Here is a 22,427-nt window from a genome sequence, read left to right as displayed (position 1 = left end):
ACTCGTATATCAAGTAAAACATTTACTAGTTGCATACTACTGTTGTGATTCTGCTAAGCATAGATTGTCACAAGGTCCAGGCTCACGGTCGGATGATCAAGTCCCGGATTGCCGGATTGGAATTAATGCGATCCCGCGGAACCTGCCTTGCCACCAGTCTCTTTCATACCCGCGGCAATTTTTCTTCTCCCGTCCTCTCCCAATTGGCAGCAAATACGATTTCTTGTTTTTGAATTATACCCACAGGTACCCGTGAGCTACTTTTTTTGGACGGCCATCGCGATGAGCACTGCCGATACGGGCGGCAACGGCACCAAGACGGGCCGTCCACGCAAAAGGGCTGCCGAGGCTTGTACCTTCTGCCGTCGGAGGAAGGTGTGTTTGTACGCGCTTAATGGAACATGGAGCGCGATACTGAAGTCCACAGATTAAGTGCAGTGCTGAGAAACCTGTGTGCGCGAGTTGCAAAACGCATGGGGTAACTTGCCATTATGAGCCCATAGACGATGCCCATCAAGCATCAAGTCGTCCACGTAAGACGCCACGACGAGAAAGAGCTTCAGAGTCGGTTGTGCCTGTAGATGCACCTAGTCCTGCTACACAATCTCCTGCCCAAGCTGGTTCTTCGACACCACAGAGTGTGTCGCGCATTGTTATCACTGCGAATGGCTCTTCCAGCTACCATGGGAGGACAAGCACCTTGTTCGATGAAGGTCCCCATGAAAAGTCCGCTTCTGAGGCGCACCCGGAGATGCCTGACGAATGGGTTGAAAGAGGACTTGTTGCCGAAGCTGCGCGCCAGCGCCAACTTGAGACTGTAAACTTTCGCCAGGGGAAACTCGACTTTGATGGTGTTGAGCCTGAGCTGGGGATGCACCTGCTATCCTTACACTGGAACCGACAACATCACTCGTTTCTTGCAACCTATCGCCCAGCCTTTATGCGTGACATGGCTTGTGGTGGGCCCTATTTCTCCAAACTCCTTCTGAATGCTATTTACTTTGGTGCAGCCAAGTTCAGCCCACGCCACGAAGTTCGCCGAGTAGCAGATGATGTACGCACTGCTGGCTGGCAGTTTCGTGAAAGAGTACGTGAGCTTCTAGGCGGCTCTCTGGACAGAAGTGAAATCACAACGATCCAAGCCATGCTAGTCATGACCAACTCACTCTTCGCCCTAGGGGATGAACGCAGCGCTGCATGGATTTATGCAGGTCTGGCATTTCGTATGATAGTTGATCTTGGTATCCACGTAGATACCCCACACCTTGCTGGCAGTCGCCGATTGTCTGACGAAGACTACGAAATCCGGAGACGCGTATTTTGGGCTGCATTTGGTAAAAACATCATCATTGCGTGAAGATTGATATCGCTGACCAGAAGGGCAGTCATCGACAAAATCCAGAGCTTGTATCAGGGCCGACCCGTCAGCATCAAGGAGTCAGACACTCTTGTCCCGATCAAGTTCCAAGACACGTATGAAGAACTTGAGCATTGGACACCTTTTGCGTACTCTACGCAGTCAGATTCAACTTACCTGGGCTCACCGGCATACAGCGTTTCCACATTTCGGCATCTTTGCCAGCTCTCGGTCATTCTGAGTGACATCCTCAGCACAATATATACCGAAAGAAGCTCTGACTCAAGCCCTGCAGAGCTTTCGTCTAGGCTAGAAAGTATCCATTCAAAGCTAACGACATGGCGACAAAACTTACCCGAGCATCTTGCTATAGACGCACACAAGGTTTCTGTGACGCCACCGCCACACGTACTCAGCTTACAGTAAGTATCCAAGATTCCGAGAAACCATTTCAATGTACTCAATAAGTTACAGTGCCCTTTACAACGTTCTCACGATCCTATTGCATCGTCCATTCGTTGCCGATGGGCATCTCTACAACACTTCACGTGCAATTTCTGTTAATTCTTTCATGGCTTGTGCAACATCGGCAGATGATATTGTAAAGCTCCTGCGAGTATACCACAAAGCTTTCAGTGTGCGAAGAGCTCCATACCTGATTTCGTATGCTACTTACGTTGCTGCGACTATCCTCGCTCGCATTGCCGCTAGACGTGGACCTAGGTCTCCTGCTCATAGGAACCTCGAGACCTGCTTGGCAGTGTTCCGCGAGAATCAAGAAACAAACTGGGCCGTGCGACGCGCCAATGCGATTGTACAAAATTTGATGAAGAGAATGGGAGTTACTACGTTGAATCCAAACGATGCTCTACTTGACAGGGATACTGACAACAGGGGTCAGAGCAGTACCCCAGATACAACAGCTGGTAGCTCCGTAGGCCGTGAGCCCAGCTTGAAAAGCATCGATATTGATGGTATTATCCAAAGCTTTGTTAGAGAGCGAGAACAAGAAAACGCTCTGCCAGTGCAAACGAATGCAGCTGGTAATGCTAACCTTCCACATGCAAATTTACCTGTACAATCACAGTGGTCAAATTCTATGGCTGGAATGCCAGCTGCGACATCCTACAATGGACAAAATGACGGCGGCAATATTGCGTACGATAATAACGGCAGCTGGATGTTTCAAGGTCAGCAACCGTTATTCGGCGACAACACCTTTACCGTGGACGATCTCCTCTATGGCTTTAACAGCTCGGAATTGGACCGGTTTCCGAACCTGGAGTGGGATATGTAAGTAGGATGTCAGTTGGCTAGATTTCTAGCAAAGGCTTGCTGCGTTCCCTTGAGCCCCAGTATTTTGAGCCCGCGGCTAAACCTCGGCCTTTTCTTCCCGCGGCTTTGCCTCACACCAACACTTCCCGCGGGAGTCGATACAGGGATGAGAAGTATCATACCCATCAATGGTCATCAAAATCTGCCTCATGGATTCCATAGTTATATATGGGATGTACCCTCTTTTGAGACTACTGGGTATACAATCCTCTGATTTTATACCGACAGAGACATTTAGTTACGTCTTAGCGTACAGTTGGTGTAGATGTTTCGGTCACTCTCTACATTATCACATACTCAAAAAGCAAGACTCTCGACTGTATCTCACATTCTACCCATACGCTTGCCAGATCTTCCAATGGCGCACGAAAGAGCTCCGAAAAGGGTCCGACGCAGCTTACCCGCTGTTCTAATGCGTGCGGGTACCTCCAAGGGTCTATTCATTCACCGCCATGACTTGCCAGCTTCAGAGAAGGACTGGGTAAAGCCTCTACTCGCAGCTATGGGCTCGCAAGGTTCAGATGCTCGGCAGATTGATGGTGTAGGCGGAGCAACATCGACGACATCAAAGGTTGCTGTTGTGTCACCATCGACAAGAGTGGGCGTTGATGTGGATTATACGTTTGTGCAGGTCGCTGTAGGACAAGAAGCGGTAGACTTTAGCGGCAACTGTGGAAACATGTGCTCAGGCGTTGGACCATTTGCTCTCCAAGAAGGTTTGGTTCGTGCTAGTCCCGGGGAGCGAACTGTAAGTTAATCGTTTTGGAACCCAAGGTTCAATGCTGATTCGCAATCTAGCTTGATGTCCGGATATTTAACACAAACACATCGCGAATCATTGTTGACACTATCCAAGTCGATGAGGACGGATCCTATGAGGAGTCTGGTGACTACGCAATTCCGGGAGTCAAGGGCACTGGTAGCGAAGTAAAGGTTGCTTTTGTCGAGCCTGCGGGTAGTATGACCGGAAAACTGTTCCCCACTGGCAACCGCTGCGATACGATTGATGTCAAGGGGAACGATGGCCACCAGTTTTCAGTCAAGGCAACTTTGATTGATGCCGCCAATCCCTTTATTCTCGTGGACGAGAGGACATTACCGCCAAATCTCAAGACGGGAAGCAAAGACTCAGCAAGCTATCTTGGGCAAATGGAGTCTATTCGGCGTGTTGGTGCTGTGATGATGGGCCTCGCTCCGAACGTAGCTGCAGCGGCGAAAGTCCGAGGTACGCCAAAGTTGGCCATTCTATCGTCTCCTCAACCAGGTGGTCCATCCGGAACTCCAGACGTTCATGTCCAGGCATTCAGCATGGGAAAGCCTCACCCGAGTCTGCAGCTTACAGGCGCGGCATGTCTAGCATCAGCGGTATGCATCCAAGGAACAATTGCACACGAACTCGCAGAGGATGCTAGAAGACAGTCTTCGTGGCAATCAACGCCCGAGCGTACACCAAGCCCATGCTCAGATTCGGACGAGAGCACATCCAATCTACTACCGAAACAACAGACTGTCACCCTTGCTCACCCGAGTGGACAAATCAGTGTTGATGCTTTGTGTACAAGCTCGGAATCATTCGCGTATGTAGACAGGTGTATCGTTTCTCGGACAGCCCGACGTATATTCGAAGGCAAGGTCTACTACTATACGGATGAGGCTTGATGGAATTGCTGGGAAGAAGCATCGAACACGTCTGGGACGTAATGTATGAATAATTTTTGAGAGTTAGAACTAGCACTTCAAATGTATATATGACAAGCGATACGAGAAACAACATTCAAGCTGAAATTGGTCTTTGGCTCAAGTTTGTGACATCACGCGCCAGGATCGGAACTGATGCCCCACTGCGTTCCGAGAAATTTTGGCATCGCTCTCCAGTCATCACCTTTATGCCCACGCGCACTCCCCGCATACCAAATGTCAAGCCCAAGAAAGTCTTCTTATACTTCGCTCCTGTACGTTGTCTGGCGCAATTTGCTATACGAGTGCGCCATTGTAACGCATATACCGCGCTGAGAAAAACCGTCGCTTTGTCCAAGCCAAAGAGATTTGAACTTGCCAGGCCCAATACTACCAACGCCCCGCCAACGCACAAGCAGTTCGTGGCAACCATGTCTGAGACCAAGATTCAGCCGGTGGATCCCCAAAAGCTGGGGAAGATTTCGTTCAAAAAGACGGACGACTTGATCGACGACTGGCACATTGAATATGACGAGTCAGCGAGTGCTGATGATCATTTCGGTAATCTCAAAGCAGCGGCTCGCGATCTGGTGGAGACGGATGTGCCCGTGGCATTCCCTACCGAGACAGTGTATGGGCTTGGAGCAGATGCGACGAGAAGCTCGGCTGTAAAAGAAATCTTTGCTCGCAAGGGGCGACCGGCCGATAATCCACTGATTGTCCACGTACACTCTTTACCACAACTTCGCGCACTATTGTCAGGGAAGTTGGAGATTACAGGCGATGGGAAGATCAATGGCAAGGACCCCATACCAGAGATCTACAGACCATTGATTGAGCGGTTCTGGCCTGGTCCACTTACCCTCATCCTTCCGACTCCAGAGACTTCGATCCTCGCGCCAGAGGTCACGGCAGGCCTTTCGACATTTGGCGCACGAATGCCACGCTCCATGATTGCCTTGTCTCTCTTGCGACTATGTGGACGCCCTCTTGCTGCTCCCTCTGCGAACGCATCGACCCGTCCGTCCCCCACAGCCGCCGAGCATGTTTACGACGACCTGAACGGCAAGATAACACGAATAATTGACGGTGGGCCATGCGAAGTGGGCGTCGAAAGTACAGTGGTAGATGGCTTGTCTAGTCCACCGGCGATATTGCGACCAGGCGGTGTAACGGTAGAACAGCTGCGACAATGTCCTGGGTGGGAGAATGTAGTGGTTGGATACAAGGATAAGCAGGCAGAGGACTCGAGTAAACCCCGAGCCCCAGGAATGAAGTACAGACACTATAGCCCGAAGGCGTCTGTTCTTCTTTTTGAAGCAGGCGCCGAGCAGCCTACACCTGAAGAATTGAGAAGCAAGAGCAGGATCGGCATTGTCAGGACAAAGGATTGGAAACTCGCTCTGGGCCTGAATGCCGAGAAAGTGCAGTTGGCAAATCCAGACGGATGGGGTTGCTCTACACCGCAAACCGAAGCTCCTGTAAGCACCGATGTACCTTCGCCACGCCAGTCCAATCTCGTCCGATCAGTCATGCAACACCAAATCCCCGAGTCTGACCATTACATTGTACCGCCTGAGGCCATACACGTATGGGACATTAATCTGGGTGCGAAGACGGAAGACATTGCACGAGGTCTCTTTTCTGCACTGCGAGATCTGGACAAGAAGGGTGTGGAGATTATATATGTTGAGGGTATTGACGATAAGTCTGGGGATGATATAGCTGCTGCGGTTATGAATCGGTTGAGGAAAGCGGCGGAGATACGGATTTGAATGGGTGGTATTCACGGGTATGTTGGGTGTGAAGAGAAGTTGGTTACGTGGTAGGCATGGGGTGTTTGGCGTTCGTGGGCTATGAAATGTGACGTGGTGCTTGTGTCAATATAGAAACGAGTGATATACGGTAACTAGAGATTTTATTTACAAGATCGAAATTACGCATCTACCCTCTGCTTAGTGAATGCATACGTTTTCTTGAGGAAGAATTCATTTATCATGTATCCCTCCCTTACCACACTCTTCCTTGTCGTTCCACTAACCATTACGACCCTATCAACCGCCACACCCACCCATAACACCCCCTTACACCCAACTCCTTCCTACCCACCTTACTCAACGTGCACGCTTCAGCCTGCACAAAGAAGAAAAGCAGTCAACTGTCTAGCCTGCGATGTTGAGGGGAAGGTGACGTGTTTGTCCAAGGGCCGGTATTCATGGTGCAAAGACGGGTGTCTAGTAGTGCAGGATCTGGGATGTGATTGGGTATGTGAGGAGGAAGGAAGGATACGGAATGAGGGGAGGAGTTGTGTGCGATAAAGGGTGCTCGGGTAATGCTTGGTAGGATTATACAAGATGGTGGGAAAAGGAGTAAGGCAGTGTTTCTGTCTCAGAAGTTGCGGAAGGAAGGGGGCCAGAGAGCAAAGTTGGATCAGAGGTCAGCGTAGTATGCCAGCGACAACTGTCAAAGGTACACAGCGACAAACAAACCAAGACAAGTGTTTCTTGTGGAGATGGGTGCATAGGGTTACGAGGTACCACTGCCAGGGTTACATGACTAGAAGAGGACTATTTTTGTCTTGCTACTGTGTGTGTTGGAGAATGCAAATGCTACGAGGCAGAGGAAAGTATGGCTACTTGAGAAGATTGGCATCAAACTCTCTTTTCACCCCCTTCACACACACACATGCACACAGACGACAGTCTCGACGCTCTTGTAATACTAGTACACTAATTACCGGACTCCCGAGTCAAGCAAAGGGCCAAGTTGCCAAGGAGGTCTCCTGAACAGCGCAATTGCCAAGGGAGCCCAAGCACGGCGTTGGACGGATGGAGAGCTTGGGGGCCCTTGACTGGAAGGAGAAACAAGCTTTTGGTGATGAACAAGGCGATGTGACGCTATTGCCAAAGGTCAAGGGCGGGAGATGCAGGGTGGACATTCTTGCGACATTTGGGCGCCGTCGTTGTTTCGGGAGAGGGCAAGGGCGGCAGATTTACGTAGACACGCGGCGAAGGCTGTTGGATGGACAGGGCAGGGCAGGGCGTGGCGTCGTATTTGGGTTCGGCTTTTGTCTAGAACGCGCAAAAAGCAAAGGCTGCAAAAGTGGAGCCAATTACGTGGCTCGGCACTCGCCGGGGGGGTTGCCGCTAACGCTGCCCTTGGCCGCTTGGCCCATCGCTCTCCTGCATGCAATTGTTGAATACGTGCCAGGAAATGAAAGAGAAGGCCTCGCATCCGGCCGTCAGATTTTAATACTATGAATCGACATGCAATAATGCGCACGCCCGGCGCTTTGGCGGCGTGCAGCTTATCGATAGCCCACGGGCAGTCACGACGCATAAGCCCAAGAAGCCCTTCTCCAGACGGGAACAAGGAACAGAAACTGAAAACTGGGGGGGACAGTTCTCGAGCGCAAAACTCGGATGCAAGAATGGGGACAGAGATTTGCAAGTGCGCGGGTCGGAGCCATGATGACGTCGGCGCAGACGTGTGTAGGGAATAATGGCACGCTGGTATGGACAGGGTGGCCAAGGTGTCGGCGCTGGCTGGCTGGTATTCTAGGAACAAGCAACGAGAGCAGATGTCGCGCATGGCAACGTTCGCCTGTAGTCGTATGCTGTGTCGTCTCATCTGATTTCATCTCGACTCGTCTCTTCTTGCCTGTCTTCGCGAGCGATACAAACTTGACGACGCAACACACCATCTGCACGACAAAGGGACAGGCAGGCCGACTGCAGTGTTACATGCCCAGCCTATCTTTCCTAGTCCTACCAACCAGCCTGACTCGCTCCTTCAACCCGCCCCGTCACCAACACTCTTGCACTGCGCCTCTCGGCCGCACTGTCCAGCCACCGCCCGCCTTGAGCTTGCCTCTCCTCACACCCGGCCCCAGATTCACTCTCCAGCAGCCCGACGCGACTCGTCATCTCTGATTCAACATGTGCATGGTCAAACACCCAGAGCCGTCAACACGTCCGGAGATGAAAGCCCAGTGTCTAGAATAGTCGATCGCTCCACGCCGCCGCCGAGCGGCCCCGCCCCTAACAGCTCGCCGGGGCGAGGAGGCTGAAGGATTCACACTCACAGTCCTGCCCTGCGAGTGGAGCAAACACACACCCGCTTGACGACATGCCTTTACCCACATGCAAACAGTCAGACTCTCACGCACTCAGCGCACCGCATCCGCTGTCTTTGTGCCCCCTATGGCTATGCACCGTAGACTCACCGCAACCCCCCTGCGACATGCAGACAAGGCTGGCCACTCCCAGAAACCCCGTATACGAAAACACCATCTTCTTTCGGCCCCCCTGTTATGCCATGGGGAGCGGGTGTACCTGAGAGTGGCGGTTACGTGAAACACGCCAGCTCTGCTTGCTAGCTTGCGAACGTAAGCCACCATCTTACACTTAGCCGTTCGCGCTGTTCCTGTGCTGTGACTGGCCGAAGCACCCTATTTCCACCTACCCCCTGGCACATGGGCTTGACCTAAAAAAGTCTGATGCTTCCAAATCCGCGCAGACTAGGCTGGGGGGCATGCCTACACGACCATCGAGCGTCCATATCTGGCCCCCCGCTCAAATATAAGGTGAAAATCACACCCGCATCCCCAACCTTTTCCCCTTCCTTCACCCTCACTCCTTCGCTCGCACAAACTCGGTTGTTGCCTGCCATTCCTTTTGAGCAATCTTTTGCTCTGTACATTCTCTTGTCCCCCCACTTGACAGTCACGTTCCTTGCTCGACGTCAACAATCCCTTGTTTGCGCTCAGGTTAGCCGCATCTGCTTATAACTGCTCAATCGATACCCTCAAAGTAGCACGTGTGCAAACGCCTGAAATAACAAACAAGCAACTTTTGTTTTCAACCACCAAAAAAATACGACAACTACCGAACATGTCTTCCTCGATCAAGATCACCGGCCTTTTGGCTCTGGCTGGCTCTGTAGCCGCCGTCCCTCACTTCCAGCACGAGAAGTTCCACCACCGCGCTGCCTACCCTGTTGGTGGCTGGGGTGCCTCCAACAACACTGCTCCCGCTGGTACTGGCACTGCCATCTATGGTGAGCCAACCACCACTATGGCCACAACTTCGACCTCGACCCAGACCTCGTACACGACCGTCTACGTCAAGCCCTCCCCTTACTCTGGACTTCCACAGGCCAATGTCGCCGGTGTCTCCACTACTCCCGGCTGCGGTGCTACTGTCACCGTGACTGCCAAGGAGAAGGTCACTGTCACTGTCACTCCCGGAGGTGGTGCTGCTGCTTCCCCCTCCAAGCCTGCTGAGTACGCTGCTCCATCCAAGCCCGCCGAGTACCCAGCCGAAACTCCCGAGGCTTCCGCTTCATCCCAGCCTGCCGAGTACCCAGCCGAAACTCCCGAGGCTTCCACTTCATCCCAGCCTGCCGAGTCTCCAGCGGCTTCACAGCCCGCTGAGACCCCGGCACCATCCAAGCCTGCTGAGACTCCTGTCTCCAGCGCTTCGGCCACTCCATCTGCCAGCAGCCCAGCTGGTGGTGTCTTCCCCACTGGCACTCCCGGCCTTGGAAACATGTACTCTGGCACCAAGCGTGGTCTTGCCTACAACGACGCTGCGCTCTGCTCTACGCTCGGTAGCAGCTACGGCTTCGGCTACAACTGGGGACAGACCGAGAGCAACGATATCGGCACTATGTTCATCCCCATGATGCACAAGCCCAGCGACTCAACCGCCGAGGCATGGCTCGCAAACGTTGACAAGGCCGTCAAGAAGGGCTCCAAGGCCGTCATGGGTTTCAACGAGTGCGACATTGCTGCTCAGTGCAACCTCAGCCCCGAGGCCGCCTGCTCCTCATGGAAGGAGTACATGAACCCCGTCAAGGATGCCTACCCCGACGTCACCATCATCGGTCCCTCGGTCAGCAACGGCCAGGCCCCTCTCGGACTCGACTGGCTCTCGCGCTTCCACACCGCTTGCCCCGACGCCAAGGTCGACGCTACCAACATCCACTTCTACGACGTCTACGACGACCAGACCATTGACCGCTTCACTGCTCACGTCAAGCAGGCCGCCCAGACCTACGGCCAGAAGGTCTGGATCACCGAGTTCGGTCTCAACTCTGGATCCGCCACCGAGGAGCAAGCCGCTAGCTTCCTCAAGGACTGCATGGCCTTCCTCGATACCTCAGACGATGTCCAGGGCTACTCATGGTTCATGGTTGGCACCGGCGAGAACCAGCTCAACCTTGGCGATGGTCTTTCTCCCATCGGAAAGGTCTACGCTGGTTCTTCTTAAGAGATTAGGTTTTCTCTCTCTTTTCTTTGTAGATTAGCCTTTTCTCTTCTTTTTTTTCCTTTTTCTTCTCCTTATACTTTTTATTTTCCAACAGATGTGGGGTGGCTAAGGCGGGGGTGTGTGTGGTGTTCCTGGTGATGGATGAGAATGTAACTCACAAAAAAGGCGTTTGTACATATATCATGGCGTCGCCTTATAAACATGCATCATCTTGATTTTTTCATAAAACGTGTCGTACTTGCTTCTTCTTTTCGTCATTCGGTGTGTGTGTGTCGTCCGTGTACACGAATGAAGATGAATCCAGATGTACTTTGCATCCTTGCCATATGAATTAACCGAGGAAGCGACAGGGAGAGAAGGTTTCCCTTCTGGGCTTTGGACGGCATTGGCGGGCGGAGCAGGAGGTAGAAGAAGGTTCTTATGTCAGAATCGAGATTGGAGATTGCTGAGTAGAGTAGCCCAAGATTCTTTCTCACTACACATGTATTTTTTTTTCTCATCACACGATTCAAGATAACTACATATCTCCCATGTATACTAAAAAAAAAAAGGAAAAACTTCGTCTCCAATCGAACAATCTGTGAAACAAAGAAACAAAGAAATATTGGAATATTTTTTTTATAAAAACATCTTTATTGCAAGCCAAAATAATCAGGCTTATTTATCAAAACATTTATCCAAAAAAAAAAGAGAGAGAGAGAACCAGGAAATCAACAAACAAACAAACAAACGCCCATTCCAGTGCTGCATCAAATCAAAAAAAAAATACCAGCACCTAGTTCCACTGCTTTTCTTGGTTGTCCCCCATCTTCTCTGCCTGATACATATCTGTCTCTGAAATGCATGTTTTCCCTTTCTGTTGAAAAAGGAAGAAGAAGTTAATGGTATATATATAATACAGAATTCAAGCCAAGCCCCGTCCATACGCCCGCGATGCAACGGCTGCTTGCTCTCTTCTCCTCACCCTCCCCTCCCCCTCCCCCCCCTCCATTTCCCCTTTCCTCCTCTTTACTGCCTCTATATCCCCCGCTTCTCATTATCCAAAAATAGAAATGACTCATGTCGGCGGTTGCTGCTGCTGAGCTTGCTGCTGCGCAAGCTGCAAGCTCTGCTGCATGACTCCAGGCCCCCAACTTTGATGCAAGCCCGCACTATTCGGCGGTTGTTGTTGTTGTTGTTGTTGCTGCTGTTGAAGTTGTTGTGGACCGGGATTTGAGGCGACGCGTTGTGGGCCCGGTGATTGTTTCATCTGGGCCGACTGGCCCTTCCAACCAGGGAATAATTCTTGGAGCTTGGTGTAGAGCTTGGCGAGGTCTGCATGCGAGGGCGGAACCGACATGATGGCGGGTCCTGGTTGCATTTGTTGGCCTGGTTTGGGCACTTTTTCGGCGTTTTGGGCAAGGTAAGCCAGGTTGGCTTGTAGGCGCCGCATGTAGCTGTGTAGGTAGGTTTGGTTAGCTTGGTTTTGAGGCCAGACAAGACTATGGCGACGCGAAGAATGAGTAATGACAACAATGGGAGGGAGGTACATACTCTACATACTCCTTGGACGGTTGCGCTTTCTCGCCCTCGGGCTTCCCTTCAGGCGTGGGTCCTACATGACCCGCCTTGCCCTGCGCCTGCAGATCGCACACCTCCTTGATGAGGATGCTGTTGATCTCGAGGAGCGTCGCGACGCGGTCCTGACTACGCGCCGGGTTGTTGGGCGACATGGGCGACGGGGGCACTGCCTTGACGGGTGTCTGCAGCTGAGGCGGCTCCGACTTGATGGGTAGCTGGAGATTCATGGGCGTCTGGTGGCCGTTTGTAGGCAAGCTGCTGGGCGAGGGCTGGGGTTGGGGGGTCGCAAAGGGCGGCTGTCCGGTGACGCTCGCGGGTGAGGCCGTCTGGCGGTTCTGCGCAAACTGTTGCTGATGGGCAGGCGAGGGCATAGGCTGCGCGAAGGGCGCGCTCGAGTATGGGCTAGGCGACGACAGCTGGTGTTGTTGCTGCTGCTGCTGTGCTTGCGGTTGGAGGGCAGCTGCGGCATGGTGTCAGACCAAAAGCGAAAAGGCAGATCGCGCACAATCAGTCAATCCACACTGGCTTACCTCGCTGCTGGAGATACGGGGCTCCAGACGGCATGACACTATTTCCCATGGCGCCACCCATGCCGGCGAACGGGGCGTGCTGGGCATACTGGCCTGGAGCGTTTGGTTGCTGCTGGAGGCGCGCCTGTGTATCAAACTGGGCGTGTTGCGGGGAATTGGCAAACTGGCCGCCGTACGCATTAGGGTTATTGAAATCCATCGCCGGCACTCATTGGCCACGTCGCACAGCTTGGATTAGATTGATCAGTGGGTTGATGGGAAGAAAGTGCGGTTCGTGATAAGGTTAGGATTCGGCTCTAGAAGCCTTCGAAGTCAGCCCTTGGACCAGCCGAGCGGGTCAGGCCCGACATCAAAGCGTTGCCTCGAGCCGCCTCCCTCGAGGCGAGCGCGCGCGCAAAGGAACAGCACCCGCAAAAGCACTCGAGAAGGAGAACACTAAGAACACTTCCCCCTCCCCCCTTCCGGTCCCAATATGCGACCGACAGGATCAGCAATGCAAGCACGCCATGACGCAGCGCCACGAGCATCCTCAGACTCTGACATCCCTGTCCACAAGGCCCACAAAAACGCTTGACATGTCGTCCGAAATGCGACGAGACGCGTCCAGAACAGTCACCAGATATGGCCGACTGCAGTTAGCACCGGGTCCTATCCGTTATTAGATCTTTCCATATTAACTCCTGCCTGCCATCCATGTGCCTGTTCCCTGGGACCAGGAACGGGACACGGCTCCGACATGGAGAGCCCATTCAGCCAGATCCGCGCTGACCCTGACCGAGTAATCGTTGCATCACTTGTATCACATACTTGGACTTCTTGGTGGCAGATTTGATTTTGCATTTACTCAAACTGAGTCCAGCGTTAGTTTTATGGCCCCTGGCGAAGCCTGGTACACCACGCACCCTGTACACAAGAGAGTGTGTCTGATAAACCTGAAGCCGGCCTTCCCCACACTTCACATGGTGCCTATCATACACCCATGTGGCTGATGAACTCTGGTATGTGACGCTTTCGGACCGAATGTATAGATATACGTAGTATCGCTGGAACAGCCAAGCACCGTCCAAGTCATCATTCGCCAAAGACGCCCTCTTTAGTCGGTGTCTCTTTGCGACGCAGTGCTACAAAGTACGCCTCTCTGGATTCCTGTAGCTATCAGCGTTGAACACAAGGAGCTCAAGGTCGCATACAGCCCGTGACGACTCGGGCTTTTCCCGATGTACTTTGGCAAAGAGACGCTTGAGTTTCATCTCAAAAGCCTTCTCCTCGGCCCCTTTGTAGTACTTGCAGAGAAAGTGGCCGTCGGTCTTTAACGTGTCAAAGGCAAACATCAGAGCTGCCATGCATAGATCCTGTCCCAGTCAATAGTCTGTTTGCAGCTCAGAGGAACACTACTGACCATGCTGCCCGTGTGGTCTCTGAAAGCATTGCCGCTCGTGTTCATCATCCTAATATAAGGGTCACTAAGGCTCTTTTTGTAGAAGCCGGTAGTCTGGTCCCAGGGTTCTGACATATCACTGAGTACCACGTCTACTGTTCTTCCCCGCTGTTTGTCGCGTTCTTGGAGCGACAGATTGGTCGAGATTGGTTTGTCGCCATCTCTGTCCTTGGGCGGCCGTCCAATAGCTTCAGGGTCTGTACCATCCAAATGTGTCTGGCGTTCTATCTCAATATAACCCCGCTGCATTTCATCTAGTTCTTCCTCAGTGAGTCCTTCGCTTGTGCTCGAAGAAACCTGTCTCCTAGGCCGACCCAGATCTGTATCTCGAACATATGCTCGCACCTGATCTTGAATAATAGGTGATAGAAAATCCCCTTGGATAGTTGAAACACCTCGAGGAGGTTGGGCAGGGATCAGATCGATGCCAATGACTCGCCCGTCTGGAGATGTGCGATTCACGGCAACCTGACCAGCGTGAGATGATGCCAATAGAAAGAAATTCCATCAACAAACCTGAGACCACGACCCTGGTGCATATCCCTGGCGACGTTAACTCCCAATTACTCAATGCAGAGTTGCAGACCTACCAAGTCAACAACTGTTTGCCCAGGTCTAAAGAATTTGTGTTTGTCGTTGAGCTGTGATATATTAGTCACTGCCCAGTTTTTACCGTGATGCGCTCCCACCTCAAGCAGCTTGAAGGCAGCACGGCTCTTCAGGCCTTGAACTCGTGCTTCCTTGGCAAAAAAGTCCCTGCCCTGTCGCGACTTCCATCTAGTCGAGGACGAGGACGAATGACGTATTGATTGTGCAAAAATATGAGTGCGAGAGCTACATGTCGAACACGCTGAAGCAAAACACACAGTAGCTTCTAGATAAACACGAGAACCCAATAGCAAGCCATCAGTAATTTGCCGAAAGAGGCGACGCGATAACATTGTGAAGACGCAGAGGAAGAATTTCATATCTCGCTCTTTGCGGGCTAGATAATCTCATATGACTACTTATCGATAACGGGTACGCATGGTACCTCGACCATTTCAACATCCTGCAGCACACCAGCTCCAGATCGATTCGCATTCATCAGGAAACGTTTAGTAGAGGCGGTACGATTAATACAACCAAAAGCTCTATCCAGAAGGCATCTTGGTCCCTCTAAGCACAGCGGGAATTCGTGGCTGCGCCGTTCGCATCCAACCACCCGAGATATTATCGCATCCTCGAGGTCGACCTCGGGATATTCAAACCATGACGAATCCCTTCCACGGCCGATGTGTGTATTACCCCGCTATCTCCTATATTCTCCACAACAGATTTTCCCAGCTTGGTCTTGGGTCGTGTGGCCCTTGGAGAAAAAGCCTTGATACATCGTCATAGTAGTCATACCGGAGTACCTGTGGGAGCGTTCCGGGTACAGGGTAAACCACCACCACCACCACCACTGTTCAGCAGCATAAGGATCAACAGCGGCTCACATCGCCGGCCAGGTACAGCAAAAGCACACAAGACAGGACGCGTGCAAACAATCATATGTGGCTTCGATGGCGGCTGACTGAAAGGGGTGATGTGGTGCCCAGCTGACTGTGACGCCCTAGTAGTAGTAAGGGGTGGTGAGGCGAAAGGCCGGATTCTTCTAGAATGCCCTTGTGCCCTCCCCTGGCTAGCCTACGATGGGAGCATGTGTGTGGTTTCCACGTCCCAAGACTGTGCGACATGATGCAATTTGATGCCGCCCGAGTCCGATTGACTCGGTGAGAGGCATGTGCTGCACCTGTAGCTCGTTGGCAGCGGAACACGGCAAACATGTTGCAATCGGAAAAGGACAACAGATATCAGTCGGAGCCAAGTATGACATCGCGAAGTACCGGACAGGGCTGTCAGCGAGTACCGTGGTCATTTACAAAGGCGTTGCGGACAACATTCGTTGGCTCGCGGCGCGCTAGACTAAAATCTGCCTCGTCCTCCCGCTGTCCTCAAATCTCCACATCCAGCCCATTCAAACACCGCAACCTCATTTGCGCCGCAGGACCCATGAGATACGCGCACCCCGGAGTGCAAACAATCACCGTCTAGCTGCCTTGCATGGAAGATCGGATTCACCGCGAATTGTCCGTACCCGCCCGCCTCACTGCGAGAAAACCGTCTACACCTCCGAAACAGTCACCTCCGATGACCTCGAAATCACGTCGCGCGGCCTTTTCTTTGCTTCGATAGAATCCTGCCTTTACTCCGGCAGCACCAGACCCGCTCCGCCTACCACCAGTGCGATACTCCGAACAGTTTAGATTTACACCATGTCCAAATCCACGGAAAAGCCGCAACCACAGGGGGCCGCCATCATGAGCGACGAGCCAGGAAACGGCATAAAAGTATGTACCAGCGCAGTCCATACCCTCAACAATTTAATTGACACGTACATGCAGCCTCTCGGCACGCCCGACATTACAAGCCTCCAGCGCATTCGACAGGTCTTTGCGCAGCCGGTCCTAGCCTCGTTTGTTGCAGGCGGCGTGGCTGGCGCAGTCTCCCGGACCGTCGTCTCCCCTCTCGAACGCCTCAAGATCATATTCCAAGTCCAGAGCGTCGGTCGCGAGGAATACAAAATGTCAGTACCCAAGGCCCTAGCCAAGATGTGGAGGGAAGAGGGCTGGAGAGGTTTCATGGCCGGAAATGGCACAAACTGCATTCGCATTGTTCCATACTCTGCTGTGCAATTTAGTGCATACAATGTCTATAAGCGGGTAAGTGACTTTTTGGAATATCTGCCATTTGCTTTGTTTTCCGGTGAGCGACTTGCTTTTTGAACAAATGGAATGAGGGGATCAAGCGCACATGGAGCGGAGACTGGATAGGGTAAGTTGGCGGAGGGCTTACGTAGGTATGGTCGCCGACAAAGAGGAGAGAATTGGGATAGTTGCACAAGGACAATGACTACGGGCGCAACCCCCCAATTACGATGGCTAATTTGTACTAGTTCTTCGAGAGTGAGCCGGGTGCACCGCTCGATGCTTACCAACGATTACTCTGTGGAGGTCTTGCCGGTATCACCTCTGTTACCTTTACGTATCCGCTCGACATCGTCCGCACGCGGTTGTCGATCCAGTCTGCATCGTTCTCGAGCCTCAAGAAAGAGGCCGGCCAGAAACTACCGGGTATGTGGGCACTCCTTGTGAACATGTACAAAACCGAGGGCGGAATGCCGGCACTATATCGCGGTATCATCCCTACAGTAGCTGGTGTTGCACCATACGTTGGCCTCAACTTCATGGTCTATGAAATGGCCCGTACCCAGTTCACACGCGATGGCGAGAAAGACCCCAGTGCATTTGGTAAGCTGGCAGCCGGTGCTGTTTCTGGTGCTGTGGCGCAAACCATTACATACCCGTTCGACGTCCTGCGACGAAGATTCCAGATCAACACTATGAGCGGTATGGGATACCAGTACGCAGGTGTTGGCGATGCTGTCAAGCAGATTATCAAGACAGAAGGATTCAGGGGCATGTATAAGGGTATTGTCCCTAATCTACTTAAGGTTGCGCCTAGCATGGCGAGCAGCTGGCTCAGCTTCGAAATGACTCGAGATTTGCTCATGGGCAAATGGAACTCGGGCTTCTTGTAAGAACAAACGATTCCAAGTATCAACATGATGCAAGCGTCGCATTACGAAGCACCCCTCCGGAAAGATAGCGATACATTGACGACCAAACGAACCACCATCCACCTTCGGGAATGAAGATAAGCAGAACCGATTACGAATATTCTGGAGACTACCAAAAATAAAGCCAACAGCATTGCATTGGGACCAGCTTGGCCTGGGGATTTGATTTGGGGAAAACTTTTAACACCCCTTCATTTGATGGATAATATAGCGACGGCGTTTTTTCTTTGACTAGAGTCGTTTACAAACTGCACCTTGTACCTACTTTTTCTTTCTTTCTTCACACTTGCTTTGAATTCTTCCGCCTTAATTTTCTCTCTATCTAAAAAATGGACAGCAATTCAAGGAGAGAAGGGCTATGGGTTACGTTACACATAGACGCATCTCGAGTCCCGACTGCGTATGGAACCGAGATGGTATACTACTTGTACAACAAACGACAGTCTCAAGTGTGCGTTAGGAATACGCTTGCGAATAGAAGAATTTCAATATGTTTTGCACTATTAGAGGTACTATTTTCTGTGATTTGGTATTGACTTGGTGCATGAGCAGACTTGGATGTACTTGTGCAAATCTGTCAAGACTAGTATTACGTCAGGCGTGCCAAGGTCGAGGGGAATATCAAGATACAAGCATCACTCAATTGCAGCCAAGTGCCACATACGTACTGTTAAATGATTTGAAATAGTCTACACGAAGTAGCTGGAAATATCAGCTACCCCAAGACTGTTGCCTGAAATTCGCGAGAAAGAAAGATGGTTCACTATTTACAATCTCTCTTTTCCTATTTTTTACAAAGCACCATCCTTCCTCAGAGTCTCGTTACCCCACGGCTCGCTAGTCAGGCAAGTCAAGCCGCCGGCGGGCTCGCACGACTGTCGTCCGCTCAATGGACCTGGCGTTGGCAGCTCACCGGATTGAGCACCCGTCGCTTGGGCGGAGTGCTTCAGGGCCTTGAGGAGCTTGACAGTCGAGTCGTATGTAAGGTCCTCGTAGTAGTCATCGTTGATCTGGACCATAGGGGCATTCGCACATGCACCGAGGCATTCCACCTCTGTGAATGTGAAGAGACCGTCTGGCGTAGTCTCGCCGTGGTGGACACCCAATGTGTCTTCGCAAGCCTTCATGACAGCATCGCTGTCGCAGAGCATGCAGGGGGTCTAGAAATGTATCAATGTCATGCTCCAATTGTCACATTCCAACTCCCGAAAAACTTACAGTTGTGCAGACCTGGACGTGGTACTTGCCCACGGGGTCCCGGTTGTACATTGTGTAGAAAGTGGCAACTTCGTATACACGCATGGGCGGCATCTCGAGTATCCGCGCAACCTCGTTCATGACGCTGATGCTGCAGAATCCGTGCTGGCGTTGGCCGAGGTCGAGAAGCGGCATAACGGCTGCCTTCTTGTATTGCGAGGGGTACCGCGAGACGATTTCCTTGATGAGCTCCTCATTTTGCGCCGTAAATTTGAAGGGAATCTTGGGGTTGTTCTCGGGCGTGTCGCGGTGCTGCAAAAGACGCAATTAGCCCCCTCCCCGTTTTATTTGTGAGCGCTGCAATTGCGGGCAAAAAGTACATACGACGTTGAGCGAGCCGCTCTCATTCCACGCGGGGCGCGAGACGCTGAAGGCCCGCCATTGAGCCCTCTGGAACGGTCGAGAAGCGCGTGGGGCAATTCGGCAGGCAAAGGGTACCAGTCTTGAGGCCATGGTGGGTTGTGACTGCGGGCGTGAGGCGATGGCGTCGATTGAAGTCGTCAACGATGAAGCTCGTCGAGAGTGCCAAGCCGTGCAGGGATTATTGCAATCAACCCGCTCTAATTGGCTGCATCTGGAGTCTCCACCAAGTACCAGCCCGAACGAGCATCTGTCTCTGTCATCGTCAACTTCTTTGCCAGTATTGGCTTCATGTTTTCCTGATGCCCGACGTTTATGCTCGATCGCGTGTTCCCCGGGTCTCCACGACTCTAAAGGCCGTGCTGCTCGATTCACATTGCTCTCTGCCCTTGTTGTGGCGAGGCATGCATCCCCACTACGGCTGAGCCCGCCACGTAGCAAGCTCCACCGACACTGTCGCTTCTGACCATGCTGCTCATGCTCACCACACAGTCGGATGCTTCATTTTTCTTTTGTCAGGTTGTCCTCACAGGCTGCGGGGCCATGGCTTTGCTGGCAGTTTCCGATGCTCTGACTGTTTTGGGCCGGAGACGGTTCATTGCCCAGCACGAGCGAGACCAATGAATTGTGCCTCTGGCGCTCTACCACGTCTGATGCCCAGTGGGTCTGCCACTACAAACGCTGGGTGCGCCTTGCGAGCCTGCAGCGTCCTCAGGATACATTCGGTGGGCAAAGCAACGCACAGTAAATGCCTCTGAATCCGTCACCGGTGGAACGATGCTGCAGCCGATAGCCAATCGGCCTCTGCTCGCCTCACCCGCGGCGCTGTGCGCGGACCTGCTAGCCGTTTGATGTGTTGTACGCATGTTTGTAAGTAGTGTCCGATTTGGCGTCTTCGAGCCTGCAGGATTTCTATGCGACTTTCTCGAGGCGTGTTTCAGAGTCATTGTGCTACTACGTGTACAAGGCCATCGCTCTTACCGCACTTCACTAGCAGACCCATGGCGGTCAACATCTTGCATGTATAAGTACCGTTCGCCGATGATTTGCAGACCCTCCAATCCCTCTCTTCTCTCTCTATCCATTACATTTACTTAAAGGCGCTATTATAGCACCGCACTTGCCCATTAATAATCCCACCTTGTACACATTTGCCCGCCCCCCCACCCCCCATCCCTATTCTCATATACACCGAGCATGTGCAGGTTCACAATCGCTACGCTCGAATGCGGGCACCCGCAAGAGGACCACGTCGACACATACGGATGCCCATACTTCCAAAGAAGCAATCTCCACTGTGACCGCGATAACCCGAACAACAAAGACCGATTCACTATCAAGACCTGGGACCGTGAAGGCATATGCAACCGATGTCTCAGTGTAGCTCGCAAGAGGGAGGAAGAGGCGATAGAGCGTGAACAAAAGAAATATGACGAGCAGCGTCGCCGAGAAGCCAAGGAGCGGGAGGAGGAGTTGCGTCGTGGAGAACGAGAGGTCCTCGAGAGAGGACATCGACAAGAAGAGGAGCGACTTGCTGAGAAGAAACGCCGCGAAGAGGCTCTAAGGGCACAGGAGAGGCAAAAATGGGCATCTGAGGAACGTACTAGGGAAGTGGAAAGGAAAAGCAAAGAAGAGTATGAGCGACAGATCCAACTGCAAATGGACAAGGACATGGAGTACATGATGGCAAAGTCACGAGAAGAGGCTGAACGGAGAGAACGGGAAGAGGAGGAGGAAATACAGCGAGCTCTGGCCGAATCTGCGAGACTAATACGCTCGGAGAGGAGTTATCAAGAGGATCAGGTAAGTAAACGACTTGCACTTCAAATCATGCCTCGCTTATGCGACAAGTGCTTTGAACATTTTACTAACATGCCGCTTTTTCTGTAGATGTCATCTGGATCACGAGAACAGAGCGGTGGCCGTATCGAGTCCTGGATCGAAAGCACATCACGAACTACCACAACCACAACCATCAACAACCACAGCAGCGGCAACAACCACAGCAATAGCTACAATAGCAATCACAACAATAGCAGCAGCAGCCACAATAGCAACTCAAACTACCCTCAAAAGTCATCCTCGCCTCCCTCACCACCCGCCACTCCTCCCACCAGAAAGGCCACCTCACCGCCACCACCACCACCTCTCCCCGTCACCGCCCCCGTCAACAAATCCGCCGCTCGCGCACCCCCACCACCGCCGCCTGCCCCCAAGCCAGCTGGCCAAGCCAAAGAAATCAACTACTCGCTCCCCGCCGTCGGCGACCAAAAAATCGGTCGTTTCCGCCTGGGAAGCCGAGCCGTCCCCGTCCACGAATCCCAGGACATCCCAGAGACGCCCATCACCCCCGCGAAGCCCATCGCGCCCTCCACACCCGCCCCCATGGTCCGCCTCGGCGGCGCAATCCCCGTCTCCGACGTGCCCATTGTCCGCGAAATCAAGGGCCAGGTCAAGCCCGTTCCCAGTGCCATGGAGAACGCCAGGCCTGCGCTCCCGTTCAGGAAGCCAAGTGTGTCGCGCAAGGGACCGCCTCCCCCAGTGCCCAACCGTGATGGCAGGGACCCGCAGCTCGAGGCTATGCTGGCGAAGCGACGGGCTTGGGAGCCCGAAGAGGATGAGGGTGCGACGATCACGCCGCCCAGGTCTCCTTCCAAGGGACAGACACCTCCGGCTAGGAGGATGACTCAGAATGAGTTTGATACCAAGCGCAAGATGGGGTGGAAGAATAACGAGGACGAGTAAGGGAGGTGAGAATTTAGCGTATAATCCTTTTTTTTGTATATGTATTTACTTTTTCTTCTTTTTCAAAGAATCAACCGAGAGATTTTTGATTACATTTGTGGTACAAATCGCTTAGTATCTCTACTTTTGCCTTTTGCCAATACCTAAGATATACTCACTCTACTCTGGTAATATCATTAATCCACATTGTTGTTTTCGAGTACGTTCCAAAAGTGAATCATCGCCGTCCATCTCA

General features: G+C 52.4%; 8 protein-coding genes across 8 annotated transcripts; 5 read left to right on the top strand and 3 right to left on the bottom strand.

Annotated features, from left to right (window-relative positions):
* The first annotated feature begins 165 nt into the window (after positions 1-165).
* PSV08DRAFT_398058 (c6 transcription factor) lies at positions 166-4,393 on the top strand. The gene is made up of 6 exons (XM_014222885.2): positions 166-375; positions 428-1,334; positions 1,386-1,779; positions 1,832-2,650; positions 3,002-3,440; positions 3,491-4,393. Exons 1-6 carry the CDS (start codon positions 283-285, stop codon positions 4,349-4,351), a joined length of 3,513 nt encoding a protein of 1,170 aa, XP_014078360.2. The 5' UTR covers positions 166-282; the 3' UTR covers positions 4,352-4,393.
* Positions 4,394-4,599: 206 nt separating this feature from the next.
* PSV08DRAFT_257149 (DHBP synthase RibB-like alpha/beta domain-containing protein) lies at positions 4,600-6,307 on the top strand. Its single transcript, XM_014222883.2, has one exon. It carries the CDS (start codon positions 4,801-4,803, stop codon positions 6,142-6,144), a length of 1,344 nt encoding a protein of 447 aa, XP_014078358.1. The 5' UTR covers positions 4,600-4,800; the 3' UTR covers positions 6,145-6,307.
* Positions 6,308-9,014: 2,707 nt separating this feature from the next.
* On the top strand, positions 9,015-10,865 carry PSV08DRAFT_257127 (glycoside hydrolase). The gene has a single exon (XM_014222881.2). It carries the CDS (start codon positions 9,262-9,264, stop codon positions 10,639-10,641), a length of 1,380 nt encoding a protein of 459 aa, XP_014078356.1. The 5' UTR covers positions 9,015-9,261; the 3' UTR covers positions 10,642-10,865.
* A 713-nt stretch (positions 10,866-11,578) lies between these two features.
* On the bottom strand, positions 11,579-12,948 carry PSV08DRAFT_398055 (uncharacterized protein). Its single transcript, XM_066093550.1, has 4 exons — positions 12,732-12,948; positions 12,175-12,661; positions 11,643-12,077; positions 11,579-11,606 (listed from the first exon to the last, which is right to left on the bottom strand). The coding sequence occupies exons 1-3, from the start codon at positions 12,928-12,930 to the stop codon at positions 11,699-11,701; spliced, it is 1,065 nt and encodes a 354-aa protein (XP_065949975.1). The 5' UTR covers positions 12,931-12,948; the 3' UTR covers positions 11,579-11,606; positions 11,643-11,698.
* Positions 12,949-13,771: 823 nt separating this feature from the next.
* PSV08DRAFT_376248 (FtsJ-like methyltransferase-domain-containing protein) lies at positions 13,772-15,112 on the bottom strand (the record flags this gene model as incomplete). The annotated part of the gene is made up of 6 exons (XM_014222878.2): positions 13,772-13,877; positions 13,922-14,083; positions 14,131-14,637; positions 14,686-14,712; positions 14,760-14,810; positions 14,859-15,112. Coding segments are annotated over 6 exons (1,076 nt in total), but the record flags the coding sequence as incomplete, so codon positions are not given.
* Positions 15,113-16,466: 1,354 nt separating this feature from the next.
* On the top strand, positions 16,467-17,791 carry PSV08DRAFT_346256 (mitochondrial carrier domain-containing protein; the record flags this gene model as incomplete). The annotated part of the gene is made up of 3 exons (XM_014222877.1): positions 16,467-16,541; positions 16,596-16,913; positions 17,147-17,791. 3 exons carry the CDS (start codon positions 16,467-16,469, stop codon positions 17,789-17,791), a joined length of 1,038 nt encoding a protein of 345 aa, XP_014078352.1.
* A 695-nt stretch (positions 17,792-18,486) lies between these two features.
* Positions 18,487-19,567, bottom strand: PSV08DRAFT_257087 (thioredoxin-like [2Fe-2S] ferredoxin-domain-containing protein). The gene is made up of 3 exons (XM_014222876.1): positions 19,412-19,567; positions 19,049-19,339; positions 18,487-18,990 (listed from the first exon to the last, which is right to left on the bottom strand). Exons 1-3 carry the CDS (start codon positions 19,538-19,540, stop codon positions 18,622-18,624), a joined length of 789 nt encoding a protein of 262 aa, XP_014078351.1. The 5' UTR covers positions 19,541-19,567; the 3' UTR covers positions 18,487-18,621.
* A 959-nt stretch (positions 19,568-20,526) lies between these two features.
* Positions 20,527-22,390, top strand: PSV08DRAFT_398051 (uncharacterized protein). The gene is made up of 2 exons (XM_014222875.2): positions 20,527-21,250; positions 21,338-22,390. Exons 1-2 carry the CDS (start codon positions 20,645-20,647, stop codon positions 22,190-22,192), a joined length of 1,461 nt encoding a protein of 486 aa, XP_014078350.2. The 5' UTR covers positions 20,527-20,644; the 3' UTR covers positions 22,193-22,390.
* Positions 22,391-22,427: the final 37 nt, after the last annotated feature.

Source organism: Bipolaris maydis (assembly GCF_028858645.1).
Source record: "Bipolaris maydis strain C4 unplaced genomic scaffold PSV08scaffold_1, whole genome shotgun sequence".
NCBI lineage: Eukaryota > Fungi > Ascomycota > Dothideomycetes > Pleosporales > Pleosporaceae > Bipolaris > Bipolaris maydis.
The sequence above is the reverse complement of the archived record's forward strand: the minus strand, read 5'-3'. Positions and strand labels throughout refer to the sequence as shown.